Source organism: Peromyscus californicus, unplaced genomic scaffold, assembly GCF_007827085.1.
Source record: "Peromyscus californicus insignis strain IS unplaced genomic scaffold, ASM782708v3 Scaffold_4__1_contigs__length_199733344, whole genome shotgun sequence".
Lineage (NCBI taxonomy): Eukaryota > Metazoa > Chordata > Mammalia > Rodentia > Cricetidae > Peromyscus > Peromyscus californicus.
In genome coordinates, this window is record NW_026294562.1 from 14,312,545 (window position 1) to 14,326,000 (window position 13,456).

General features: G+C 45.2%; 2 protein-coding genes across 5 annotated transcripts in view; one reads left to right on the plus strand and one right to left on the minus strand.

Annotated features, from left to right (window-relative positions):
• The window catches only part of Cfap43 (cilia and flagella associated protein 43), a 107,734-nt gene that overhangs the window by 19,839 nt on the left and 74,439 nt on the right, over positions 1-13,456 (plus strand). For all 4 annotated transcript variants that reach the window (XM_052760523.1, XM_052760520.1, XM_052760519.1 and 1 more), the window contains exons 5-6: positions 4,086-4,236; positions 11,272-11,431. In XM_052760523.1, the coding sequence (XP_052616483.1) occupies positions 4,086-4,236; positions 11,272-11,431 (311 nt within the window). The remainder of the gene's footprint in view (positions 1-4,085; positions 4,237-11,271; positions 11,432-13,456) is intronic.
• Positions 1,281-3,166, minus strand: LOC128124371 (non-histone chromosomal protein HMG-14-like). Its single transcript, XM_052760525.1, has one exon. It carries the CDS (start codon positions 1,862-1,864, stop codon positions 1,571-1,573), a length of 294 nt encoding a protein of 97 aa, XP_052616485.1. The 5' UTR covers positions 1,865-3,166; the 3' UTR covers positions 1,281-1,570.

The following is a 13,456-nucleotide window of genomic DNA, read 5'->3' on the forward strand; positions in this document are numbered from 1 at the left end:
AGATATTGTTTAAACTTAACTTTGTCATGTAATATCTTGTTTTCTCCATCTATGGTGATTGAAAGTTTTGCTGGGTATAATAGTGTGGGCTGGCAACCATGGTCTCTTAGAGTCTGCAAGACATCTGTTCAAGCCTTTCTGGCTTTTAGACCCTGTGTTGAGAAGTTGAGTATAATTCTAATAGGTCTGCCTTTATATGTTACTTTGCCTTTTTCCCTTGCAGTTTTTAATACTCTTCCTTTGTTGTGCATGTTTAGTGTTTTGATTATATGGCTTGCAGACTTTCTTTTCTGATGCAATCTATTTGGTGTTCTGTAAGCGTCTTGTAATTTTATAGTTATCTCCTTCTTTAGATTAGGAAAATTTTTCTTCTATAATTTTGTTAAACATATTTTCTAGGTTTTTGAGTTGAGATTCTTCTCCTTCTTCTATTACTATTATTCTTATGTTTGGTCTTTTCATAGTGTCCCAGATTTCCTTGATGTTTTGTGTAAGAAGTTTTTTAGATTTAACATTTTCTTTGACTGGTGAATCTATTTTGCTATCATATCTTCAACACCTGAGATTCTCTCTCATCTCTTGTATTCTGTTGGTGATGCTTGGGTCTGTAGTTCCTGTTTGCTTACCCAGATTTTCCATGTTCAGAATTCCCTCAGTTTGTGTTTTCTTTATTGCTTCTATTTCAATTTTTCAGGTCTTAAATAGTTTCCTTTACCCATTTGTTTTTTTTCTTGGCTTTCTTGGCATTCTTTAAGGAATTTATTGATTTCTTCCAACTTTTTGGTTGTCTTTTCCTCAATTTCTTTTTTTTTTTTTTTAACTCTTTCACAACTGAGACTTTATTGGTTGAGTACACAGACATTTCAATTCTTAAAACATGGACCCAAACTCTAAGAGTCATACAATGTATTCACGTACCCAGAAGAGCCATGTGTTGTTTCTCTTTGAACTTATTCCAGTGATGTTCCATCCTAGACTTGGCAAGTTTTCCATAAGACCTCACATAACAATCAAATGCTCACAATCCTTAATTCCACTGACTCACAATTTTATGCCACATACAGTACATATTCAAAATTTCAATCTTTCACAGCACATTATCACAATTGTTAGGAAAATGGACTGCCATGACCAGAGACAGTTTGACAGGGCAAGGACCGAGGAGTGGTTTTTTAGGATACAGTTCTACTAGAAACACGAGACCAGAAATAACTGAAAATATTCCAGACACAAATGCATGACCAGGACTCCAAGTATGCTTTGTGTTGTAGGATATAAAACTAGCCCCCTCTACAGAATGTTATGGTGACCCCCGAGACAGTCACAGCCTCTCCTGATTCAGTATCCTGCTCTTTTCTGGTTGTACCAAAAAATAAACAACCAGCAAGTGATTTAACCTCTTAAAAAAATCATTTACACTTAAAAAATGGGATGAGGCGGGACTTCTTCCCACCTTTTAAAAATGTTTCTAGAGCTACTAAAAAACTCGCATTTACAAAATAGTTGATAAAAATATTCCTCTGGATTGTACAAGAAGGAAGGCGGGGACACTGACAGACACGATGGATGGTTAGTCGGACTTGGTTTCTTTCTCTTCAACTTCAGAGGCTGGACTCTGGTTCTCAGCCTCTCCGTTCTCTGCAGGCACGTCTGTGGTCTGCTGGTCAGTCACCTCCGCCTGTTTGCCCTTTGCTCCCCTCTTCCCTTTGGTTTGCACTTTTTTGTCTGATGGTTTATCCTTGCCCGCGGCCTTCTTGGGCTTCGCGTCCACCTTGGCAGGGGCGGGCTTGGCCGACAGCCTCGCGGAGCGCCGCTTGGGCTCCGCCTTGGCCGCTCCGTCCGCGCTAACCTTCCTCTTGGGCATCTTGGCGGCGCTAGGTGGGAGGCGCGTGTGAGGCCGAACCCGTCACGGAGCTACGCCGCCTCGGCCGCCACCGCACGAACTCCTTTTCCTCAATTTCTTTAATGGAGTTTTTTATTTCCTCCTTAAGGACCTCTATCATCTTCATAAAGTTGTTTTTAAGGCATTTTTCCTGTGCTTCAGCTGAGTTGGGATAGCTAGGTCTTGCTATAGTAGGATAGCTGGGGTCTGGTGGTGCCATATTACCCTGGCTGTTGTTGATTGTATTCTTATACTGGCATTTAGGCATCTGGCTCTGGGTTGATTATAGCTAGGTCCTGATTTCTGAGTTTATCTTTGTTGGATGGGTGTTTTGTTCCTTGGTTTCTGTTTCATCTTTGGTCTTTTAGTCTTTGTGGCCTGGATTTCTGGCAGCTTGTATGACCTCTGATCAAGTTGGGAGCAGACCTTCTCCAGGTTAGCTTGGCCTTTGGTGCAGCAGGGGTCTCTGCTCTCTGTTCTTCTGACTGGTGTGGCTTGTCCAGAAGTCCCCCGGGTGGAGTCAGGGCCTGGCCTCAGGGTTGGTGATGAGGTAGGAGGGTGGTTGGTGGAATGGGTCTTTGGGAACAGAACCTAGGGAGTGGGGCAGTTCAGCTGGCAGGAGGGTCACTCACCTGTTCTTCTGACTGCTGTGGCCTTCAAATTAATGTTTTTAAAGGTTACTATTATATAAAAAAGGACCCCAGTGACCTTTGGTTCCCATTTCTTTGGAACTCTACTAAAGTCTCTAAAATAAGAATCTGTTGACTATCGGAAGCATGCAGAGTGCAGTATTACAGTCATCCATGTTATGCGAGCCAGGGTCCACACAGCGTAGAGTCACAGGAGTTACCCATTGAAAAAGAAATGTGTCAAAGGGAAGTCCTAGAACAATTAGTGATAGTTGATAATGGATGTTTGTTGCGAAGAGTTCAAAGTCCCAAAATGCCACCGGGTTGACCATTTTCAGTGAAGTTCAAGGGATAATGGGGAGACATACTCTTGAAATTGCAATTTTTGAAAAACCACCTTAGGTAACATGTAGAGCCCGGAAGAAACCAAAAAAGAAAAAAAGCCAACTATTCAAACTGGAGGCGTCTGAGAGTTCTGATTGGCACATTTTCTCCCTCAGGTTCTTTTCACAAGAGCCCAGTGAGTGGGCGAGTCTCTCTCCAGTCATTGTTCACAACACTGTCTCTTAACAGAGCAGGTGATGTCTACCAGTGCTGCTACACTGGGGCAGGCCTGATTTAACACACACACACACACACACACACACACACACACACACACACACACGCACACACACACACGCACACGCACACACACACACACACACACACACACACATGCACACACACACGCACACACATACACCCTTTCTTCCTGTGAGTCTCTCGAATGTTCCACTGCATTTCTGAATGTTGACTGGTGTAACTTTTTCATAGACCGGCGAAGTGAGGGACACCTAAGAGGGTTGTCAGGACCCAGAGCACTCAGCCACAGATCCAGGCAGCGTTCTCTGCTTATGTGACCCTTCTCCAAAATCAGTTCACCGTTCATAGAGCACAACCAAAGAAGCCTCTGATTCAATGCCATAAATTCTCCAAACCCACTTTTATAGCCACATCATGAGCAGAAAGTAGATAGATGGGAAACTTCAAGATGGATTTCTGTCACCAGACATTGCAGAGGTGGCTGAGTTCTGACTTTATATATGTTTTTTATTTGATTTAGTTGCCAACACTCAAAATTTGAGATATTTCTCAGAAATATACAGGTGATGGTATTTTAGAGCCAAAATTCTTGCACATCAGCAACTCTCTCGGCTGGAACTGAGTGGTACTTGTCACCTTTACAAGAGAAGGACACTCTCCTATTGGTTACACACACACACCACACACACACACACACACACACACACACACACACACACCTCTGCATCCAGCCCCCAAAGCATTCAAGTTTACAGTTTCTGCTTCACACATTAACTTTAGATCTTCTCAATAATCCCCATGCACTTTATTTTTAACGACATATAACTTGTTACTTTATGGCATATATCTTAAAACTTGTTTCTTGGCCCTTACATTCTCATGTGTTTTTACGGCAGAACAGCTCCCCATTTCTCACACTGATACACAGAGCCTCCACCCATAATTGGTTTCTGTTACTCCATTTACTTGGATGTCTCCTTTATCTACAGGTTGGTAAAGCTACCTCTGGAAGATGGGTCACTCGTAAATGAAACAGATGTGCTTTTCCCCACCTCGCTGCGAAAAGATCTCATTTATGGGCCTGTACTGCCACTGTCAGCCATTGCCGGGCTGGTGGGAGAAGAGGCAGAGACGTTCAGGGTAATTTTCTTGCTTGCTCCAGGGCTGTAGTCTTGGAAGTGAGGTCTCGTTTAATTATGAGACAGCTGGGAATGGAGGACCATCCTGATTGTTACTGCATTACCTAAGAAGCCAAGACTCCATATGCCTGAGTCTGGACAATCAGGAAGATGGTAGCAGGCACCAGGTACCCAGATGTGATCCACAGTTTTGTTGAGAGACTGGGAAGCATCCAAGTAGAGCTGCAGGGTGGGAGTTGGCAAGTGTCGGGGATGAAGTGGCAGGGATGGAGATGCAGATGTTAGTGTGGCTCTCACAGGCAGCAGCTGGAAGCAAAGGGGAGATGCTGGGGACTAAGCTGAGAAAGCCTGAGGGATGAGAACAGGGATGGAGAAGAGGGCACTGCCAACTTCAGGAGGAGGAGGGGGTATCTGCAAGAAGGCCCAGCCCTGAGTACAAGTGAAGGCAGGGGAGAGGAACACGGTGGTGGGGCGGGGGAGAGGGGGGAGGGAGATGTTAAAATGAGAGAATTTGTCAACAGCTTCACGTTCATATCCCCCGCCCCCCCCCCCCCCAGCTTGCTTTTCACACATTTACACAAGCTCCTTCCACGTGGTAGACCCTCTTTCTGGCAGCAGGACCACCTGGTGACCAAGCCACAAGGACCTTGTCAGAGGAAGCAGAGGAACAGAGAGAGAGAGAGAGAGAGAGAGAGAGAGAGAGAGAGAGAGAGAGAGAGAGAGAGAGAGAGAGAGAGAGAGAGAGAGAGAGATTAACTCACTACACAGGGTGATAATTGTGACCGCAGGGTGAGGGGGCAAGGCAGGGATGGCCATACAGTTGAGCCTCTTTCTTGAGACTTGAAGCACAAGGAGCAGTTACAAGCAGAAGAGCTGTTTCAGGTCCAGGGACAGCATGTCCAGAGGCCCTGGGGTGAGGAGACAGTGAGCAGGTTTGAGAGGCTGCAATGAATGAGGGTAAAAATGCTAGATGTGGTTCAGAATGATGCTCAGGAGGGAGACAGAGCAAGAAAGTCACAGGGCAAGGCATTTGGGATGAAGATGAGGAGCACGAGTGCCCTAGGCCACAGGGGCCTGTTACACCGATGTCCCATGAAGCAGCTAAGCAAAGGATAAAGGGCGGATGTGTGCCCGAGAGAAACGGTACTGCCAAAAGTGAATCAATGGGCGTTAGAAGTAACTCACAGTGAGAAACTCGATGATCGTGCAATGTCTGCGGCGGACAGACAAGAGAAAAGACCCATGTTCATAACATGTCTTCTAACAAATGGCAGTAATTCACTTTTGTAAATTAGGAAGCGCAGCTAATTCTTGTCTGGTCTAGGTTCTGGGGGATGCATCACCCACTCTCAGCCACAAGAGGGCAGCAAAATAAAAAAGGCATCCAATCAGCGGTTATTTGGTGCCTGAAACCACCCAATCTCTCTGTTTTTCTCTGTCTCTTTCTGTTTTTCTCTCTCCTTGTCTCTCCCTCTCTCCCCCTCCCCTCCCTTCATTCTCCCTCTCCCTCCCACCCTCCCTCCCTTTCTTTCTAGTCCTCTCTCCCCCTCTCCCCACCTTCAGTAAATGTGTAGAGTCCTATTTCATACTTCACACTAAATAACGAGTCCAACATAAAACATTTAAAATGCAGGCAACTGTCTTTTGCCTTTGGAAGATGCTGTGAGACACTTCATTTAAACGCCTCTGGGTAGTGGCCATGGTCAAGTGTGAGTCCTGGGGGCAGCCGTGTGCACCCGTCAGCCAGCATATGGGACCTAATCAGGAGCTCTAGCTTCGGTGAGAGTCCGGGTCTGAAGAAGTAAGGTGAAGGGGCATAAGACACCCGCTGTTGACCTCTCGCCTCTAAGAGTGCACATCTGCACCTCCACACATACACACACAGAGGGAAAAAGTGAATGCCTAGACATGGAGTTGCTGTGTTAAACAAGGCTCATAAACAAACTAAATAGCTTCATTTCCTGGGGCCTTCTGCTCTGTGTGTTCTCACCATTTTCTGAAAGTAGAAATTTAATGCTGCAGTGTTAAAACTCTGTCATTTAGATGGCACATTACACAGAGTTTAACTTAGAAATCTAATTTCCCAGTAGCTTGCCCTTCCGTTTTACACACACACACACACACACACACACACACACACACACACACACACACACACACGAGTGAGTAAAGTAGATAAAACATTGATTAGTTATTGTCCAATGAGAAGTACAGGAAAAGGTTATCTCTCAAATGCTTCAATTTCCTTCCTTTGAATGTCATTTCTCTGTTGTTTTTTTTCCACAAATCCACTTTATTTATTTACTTTTCATTAGTTTAAATCCAGGAAGGGTACAGCATCACACAGATTCTGTGTCCAGTGGGCTTTGCAGGAAGGTGGTTCAGAATTTGGCACAAACCCTGCCGCTGTTCCCACGGGCCCGAGTCATTTTTCCCCGGATCGCTCTGGCTTTGTTTGCCTTGCCTCCAGGTGTCTAGTCATGCTGTTTTTTGCTTTATACGCATAAGCACATCTCTTGCCCAAGTAGAATTCTGTTTCATCTCAAACATAAACACCTTCAATTTTAAGAAAAACTGTATGCTCTCTCTGGTTCCAGAGACCTTGCACCTCAGCCTTCCAGACGTATTTGCCTTTTAGAAGTCCTGTTCCCAGCAGGCCCCAGGAATCTCCATCTCTGTTTTCTTAAATATTTTTGAATTTTTGTTCATTTTTATATCCTGTGTGAGTGTTTTATCTGCATGTATGCCTGTACCATGTGCGTGCCTAGCGCTCAAGGAGGCCAAAAGAGGGTGTCCAGTCCCCTGGAACTGGACTTACAGACATGTGTGAGCTGCCATGTAGGCCCTGGGAACTGATCCCAGGTCCTCTGGAAGAGCAGCCAGTGCTCGTAACTGCTGAGCCATCTCTCCAGCCCCAGGAATGTCATTTCTTGTGACCTGGGTACTAATGGCAAAGAAATCAATGATGATTTGATCTATCTAAGAGTCCCAAAAGTTGGCAAGCTGGGGACTTTTACAAGATTACAGACATTCAATAATCCCATTTTCGTTTTTTGTAGCTACTGCTAGATCGGCACATCGCAGGCCTTTAAATAGGCCCGATACACGTTATGCAAGTTATTCGGGGCAGTAGAAACTTATCCAGTTGTGTGTGGGGAAAATCAAAAGCAGACATTACCTGGGCAGAAACCAAACCCAACATAATGAATTTAAGCACAAGGGTCCAGTTTCCTTGTTCCATCAACCTTTAAAAGTCATACACACAATTCAGTAAGTAAGAATCTCTTTGATAAGCTCAAATATTCTTCAACATCTTTGTGTTTTTCCAGCTTTTTATTCAGTGTAAAGTTGGAGTCCCATTTTCCATTTTAGTCTGGAAGTGACCAGAATGTGGCAAGTGTGATCCCAGAGGACTAGGAAAGGAGGCTGAGTTGGCCAATGTTCTTAGACACAATTACAATACAGAACTAAAAGTCATGACATCGACTCATACAATCCATGTGCCCCCACATTTATTCTTAAATAACCAACTACATTATTAAAATAATACAAAATCAAACCTGCGAAAAAATGAAAAAGAAAAAAAAATATCTAATTGTAGTTTAACTTTCCTCAGCCAGAAAATTCCCAGGTCTTAATCCTCACATCCGTTTCATACACAGATCCACTGGGATTGGGGTACTGGTGGCATTTGTTTTGGAGAGTTGAAGGTGTCTTTTTTTAAAAGATTTTGCAAGCAGGACACTAGTGTACTTTACCAGCATTGGGGAGACAGAAGCAGGTAGATCAAAAGTTCCAGGCTAGCCTGGGCTACATAGTGAGATCCTATCTCAAAATAAATAAGTAAATAAAATGTTAAGTACACTTAACTGTGCCAAATTAGAGTCTTTTCTATGATTTCTTCCATCAGATGTCATCAGAGCCACTCAAGAGGGTTTAAGTACCATGCTTCAGTGGGTGTCTCCCAGTCAAATCCCACAGAAAAGCCATTAATTGACCACAGTCTAATCCCATTGGTTGGTGGGTGGATGGTGCCTTTTTTTAAAGAGGGGTGGGGGCGTGGTGATTATTCAGGCTTTTATTTTCCAACTATCCAAGTCTGTGAGGACATGAAATAGATCAATCATATAATTGAAGCCACCTCCCCCTTTAAAAGATCACTGCGATGCCTCTTCCGTCTGGACACTGCCTTGGTTGTATTTCAAGGTCCACCTGAACAACGGCTCTCTCCACCCGCCTCACTCGGCCAGGAGGAGCCTTACCATCCCTGCTCCTGTAACCCATGTGCCTGTGTCAGCATCAACTGTCTGCTCTCTGATTCTGCTGTTCACTGGCTCTCCTCTGTAGAGAACAGTCTTATTAAATAAACACAGAGCCAATGGCAGAGTTAAAAGCCCAAGAGGTCAGAGCAGGAGCTGAGAGCTGAGCTTACCCTTCTCTGCTGCTGTCATCCTTACCCTCAGAAAAAGGAACTACTTGCTGTGTGTCTGTCCTTTCATTGACTTTCTGTTCTGCCTTCTTATTGGTTGTAAACCCAACCACATGACCTCCCTCGTCACTGCCTATCTGTACAGACCTCCAGGTCTTCTATGGTTGGTATTGAGATTAAAGGCGTGTGTCTCCATGCTGGCTGTATCCTCGAACTCACAGAGATCTGCCTAGCTCTGCCTCCCAAGTGCTGGGATTAAAGGTGTGCCCCACCACCGCCCAGCTTCTGCTATGGCTTGCTATTAGCTCTGACCCCCAGGCAACTTTATTTATTAACATGCAAATAAAATCACATTTCAGTACAAATAAAATATCACCATACTTCTCTACATGAGTGTCCCATTGAGAAGAAACTAGACTGGACGCACTGGCTGCCATATGACCAACAGCCAGCACGTGTGTGTTGGAATATGTAACATCAATGACCTCTGTCAGTTGAGAATCTTGTAGGACTGCTGCTGTCACTTCCGTGAATCTACAAACATTTCATAAATTAAAAGCCATGTGTCATCTATTATCAACAACTGCGTGTTTATTAGGAAGGTGGCTCGCACAGCGAGGAGTCCATAATGGGAGATGGCTGTGCATGTGGTCGCCAGGACTTCCCAAGTGTAGCACTTGCCTCCTCTTTACTTCTCCTCATGTTTCTCAGCACATTCTCCACATTCAACTTTGCAACTTATTTTTTATTCTGTTTCCCCTAAGTGGAAGGTAAACTCCATGAGGCAAGGGAATTTTCTCTATCATTCCCTACCGCATGTGGATGCTTGGAAGAGCGTCTGGAAAAGGCCAAATACTCAATGAAATTTGTTAGATGAATGAACATTAAAAAAAATAGTTTATGCCCCGTTTACTCAGGGCATAAACACAGACCTCTCTTTTGTTGTTGGTTTGGTTTGGTTTTTTGAGACAGGCTTTCTCTATATAGCCCTGGCTGTCCTGGAACTTACTCTGTAGATTAGGCTGGCCTCACTCAAACTCAGAGATCTACCTGCCTCTGCGTTTGCTGGAATTAAAGGTGTGCACCACCACTGCGCAAACACAGAACTCTTAAAGCATATAAGCATGCAGGGAACTTGGCCCCTACCTTGTTAACAAAGTTTATGTCAGTGGGTACGAGGATGCCAGAAGAGAAATAAGGGTCAACTCTTAGTTGTGCAGAACTACAGGAAGTTCACCACACACACATGTGCACACACATGCACTTGCAGGCATGCACACAAGTGCATGCATGCATGCGCACACACACACACACACACACACACACACACACACACACACACACACACACACATTTCAGTAGTTAAATAGAAAGGAGCAGGGTAGGGATGTGGCTCAGTGGCAGAGTGCTTGTTAGCATGGGAGAGCCCCTAGCACTGTCCAAAAAGAAGGGAAAGAGAGAGAAAAGAGGGAAGGAATGAACAAAGGGAGACCTGAGGGTAAGGGGGAAAGGAAAAGAGAGAGGAAGAGAGAGGGAAGGATGGAGAGAGGGAGAGAAAAGGGAGGGAGAGAGGGGAAGGAGAGAGGGGGAAGAAGGAGAAAGGGGAAAATGGAGGCCATATTCTAATATCCTGAATTCAAAATCTGGTGCTTCAGGCAACATTTCTGACATGGTTGTCAAAGCCATCTTGAGCTTCAGGGAGGAGAGTCTGTGGTCTGTTCAAGACTTACTAAGAGGAGGCCTTGGGGTCTGGCCCTGCTGACAGGGGACAGTCTCTCCTTGCTGAGCATGGTGCCAAAGGCTGTGGAGGAACAGTTAACATCACCGCTGAAGGCAAGCCTGAACAAAGTATGGCCTGTTTTTGTGACCCAAATCTAAGAAGAGTTTTTATACCTTTGAAGGTTATGAAAAAGAAAGCAAGGACATATGACTCAATCTGTGTGGTCCACAAAACCTAGAGAAATACTCATTCTCTAGTCTTTTACAGGGAAAAAAAAAAAAAAAAAAAAACCAACTTGCTTTACGCTTGGTCCAAACTGTTTTCAGTGCCCAAGTCAGCTTCTGCTTACACTCTGCTGACTGTGTGTATTTCCTCTTCTATGGAATCAAAAGGCACTTGGAATGATCAAGAACTAAATTAGAGGAGCCGGAGTCAGGCTGAAGCTCATCTCACTGCCTTTGAAAGCTAGCCAAGTGGAGGCCCCAAGTTGACCTCTGACATTAATGACCCTTGCAAGACCAGAAGACGGGGTGCTAATGACAGTCCTTGAAAGGGGCGTGTTTGTAGCCAGCCAAGGTCTGGAGGTGCCAAAGGTGGCCACTAAGAAACAGTCCATGGGGTGCTTGTCGAAACTTTCATCAGAGTCTGTAAAAAGAGAGCTCTGAATGCGTTGGCAGGACATAGTTGTTCATAGTGAAATCAAATATACAGAGAAAAATGGGGAGAAGAGAACTGACTCTCATGTTGAAAATGAAAGGCCCGCGTGCGTGTGTGTTCACACTAGCCGCTCACTCTGGTTTCTTTTGACAGTTGTGGTGGTGGGTGTTTCTGTGGGCCTTGACCATGATTGCTGTCTTAACACGTGAATGCTGTTCTCTCCCCCAAAGCCGAAAGACGATATATACCCTTTGCTTCACCCAACTATGCATTGCTGGACTCCATCAAGTGACCTGTATGTTGGGTGTGAAGAGGGTCACCTTCTGATGATTAATGCAGAGACCTTGAAGGTGACTGTGCTCCAGAAGACCGAAGAGATACCACTTCTGGGTAAGAAACGGTTCTGCTTGTCCAGAAGTACAGCTGTGGGGTCAGCCTTGCACACCCTTCAAGGTGGTGTTTTGTGTATTAAGTCTTTCTCTGTCCCACCAGCCAGCTCCCAAATAATGATGTCAGAGTTCTTGTTAGTTCGGAGAGCTTGGCCTATAGCTTAGGCTTGTTCCTAACTAGTTCTTATAACTTAAATGAACCCATTTGTATTTTTTCTATATTCTATCATGTGTCATTGCCTCTCTTCCATCTGCACCTCCTGTTCCCTCTCTGTGTCTCCAAGCTTTTGCATGCGCAGATTCCTCCTCCAGCTTCTTCTCTTTCCGTGGAAGTCCCGTCTAGGCCTCCTGCCTCGCTGTTGGCCATTCCAATCTTTATGAAACCAATCACAACCATACCTCTTCATGGTGTAAAAATATCCCACAACAGTTTTGCTCCTGGATTTTCTCTCCTTAGAGATATCCTCAGGCCTCTTCAGTTTGACCCTCTGTTACCAAATACTGCGGATACACCTTGTGCCTAATCAGTGTTTACCAAGTGTTAATAGTCTCCTAGTACTGCTTTACGTGCTCGTGTCATGAAACCCTCAGCACACCATAAGAAGATACATCTATGGCTCTACAACACATGAGGTTTGAAAAGTGTCCTCATCTTCATGGGCCAGTAAGATGTCTCAGCAAGTTATGGTGCTTGCCCCCAAGTTAAGGTGCTTGCCACCAAGTTTAGGTGCTTGCCCCCAAGTCAAGGTGCTTGCCCCCAAGTCAAGGTGCCTGCACTGCCAGTCTGGGTTTGATCCCCAGGATCCTCATGGATGGATGGAGTTGTCCTCTGACTTTCACATACAAACTGTGGCACACATATCCTCCCCTCCCACCACACATGAGCTCAAATCCAACAAACTCACATTCACATAAGCTGTGGGGCTGACACCAGAATCCAGGGACCAAGGCCTCGGACTCCCCAGTTCTGATCGCCAGTTCTGCTTAATCAGCTAATTATGTCTTTTTCTGTCTCCCACTTCTTTCAAACCCCCTTCCTGTGGTAGCTGTCTCTAAATCTGCCATCCATCCTGAAGATTTAAAACAAACCTCCTTCCGTGTGGTTCGTTATTTCAAGGACCACCTTATCATCTCTCCTTTACATCCACTGTCCATTCTTGGTTCCATCAGCTGTGGCCAGTGTACCACAAGAACCCACCCCCACCCAAGTATGGGCTCTGGGGAGCGAAGCTCCCTGGGGCCAGCTACTCGCAACGTATCACCACAACTCAAGCCTGCAACTGTTCACTCGATCATCCAGCTCATCTTTTCACACCTTGATTTTTTGCAATAAATATCATTTTTCTGATATTAATCAACATCCAGCCCAAAACAAACAGCTGGTTACCATCAAATTGTTCATGTTGAAGACATATGTTTAACACCCAGTTCAGGGTCGGTGCTGCCCTGATGTCCCGCCTCCTTTCTCTGGTCCTCGATGCCACATTGACATCATTTTCCATTGGCCCCAGGATGGGTTTTGCTAACCAGTGTTTCTTCCTGGCGCTTCACAGATCTGCCTCCTGATCATTCTCTTGCCTCTTCTCCTCTCCAATATTACCCGGTGTCTGGCTCAGGTATCACTCCCTCTTGCAAATTTTCTACAACTTCAGTATCTTTCATGGACTCCCTCTCCCATTCTCTGACTCACACTTCCCAGCAAAGCTTTCCCACATGCCCCTCCTCATTGTGACTGCCCCTCCAACCCTGCTCCTCTCTATAGAGCATCCGCAGTGTTACCTGGATGCTCTCTAAGAGCAAGCCTCTGCTGGCTCAGTCCATCATCAGGTTATTCCTCTTAAACCTGTTTTAGCCTCTCATCATTCTTGTACTCTTTGGCTGCCTTTTGTAGTTAAATTTGTTAGAGATGTCCATTTCTCTCTGGCCTACTCACTCCCTATGGACTCTTCCCTAGCCTCACCCCAACCTTCCCACTCATTAGGAGCTCACACTGGAATACCATGGGCTCTACGACTCAATTGGAGCT

Bases quoted from the DNA above. Each gene is read 5' to 3' on its own strand.
- LOC128124371 (XM_052760525.1), bottom strand. From the start codon at position 1,864: ATGCCCAAGAGGAAGGTTAGCGCGGACGGAGCGGCCAAGGCGGAGCCC.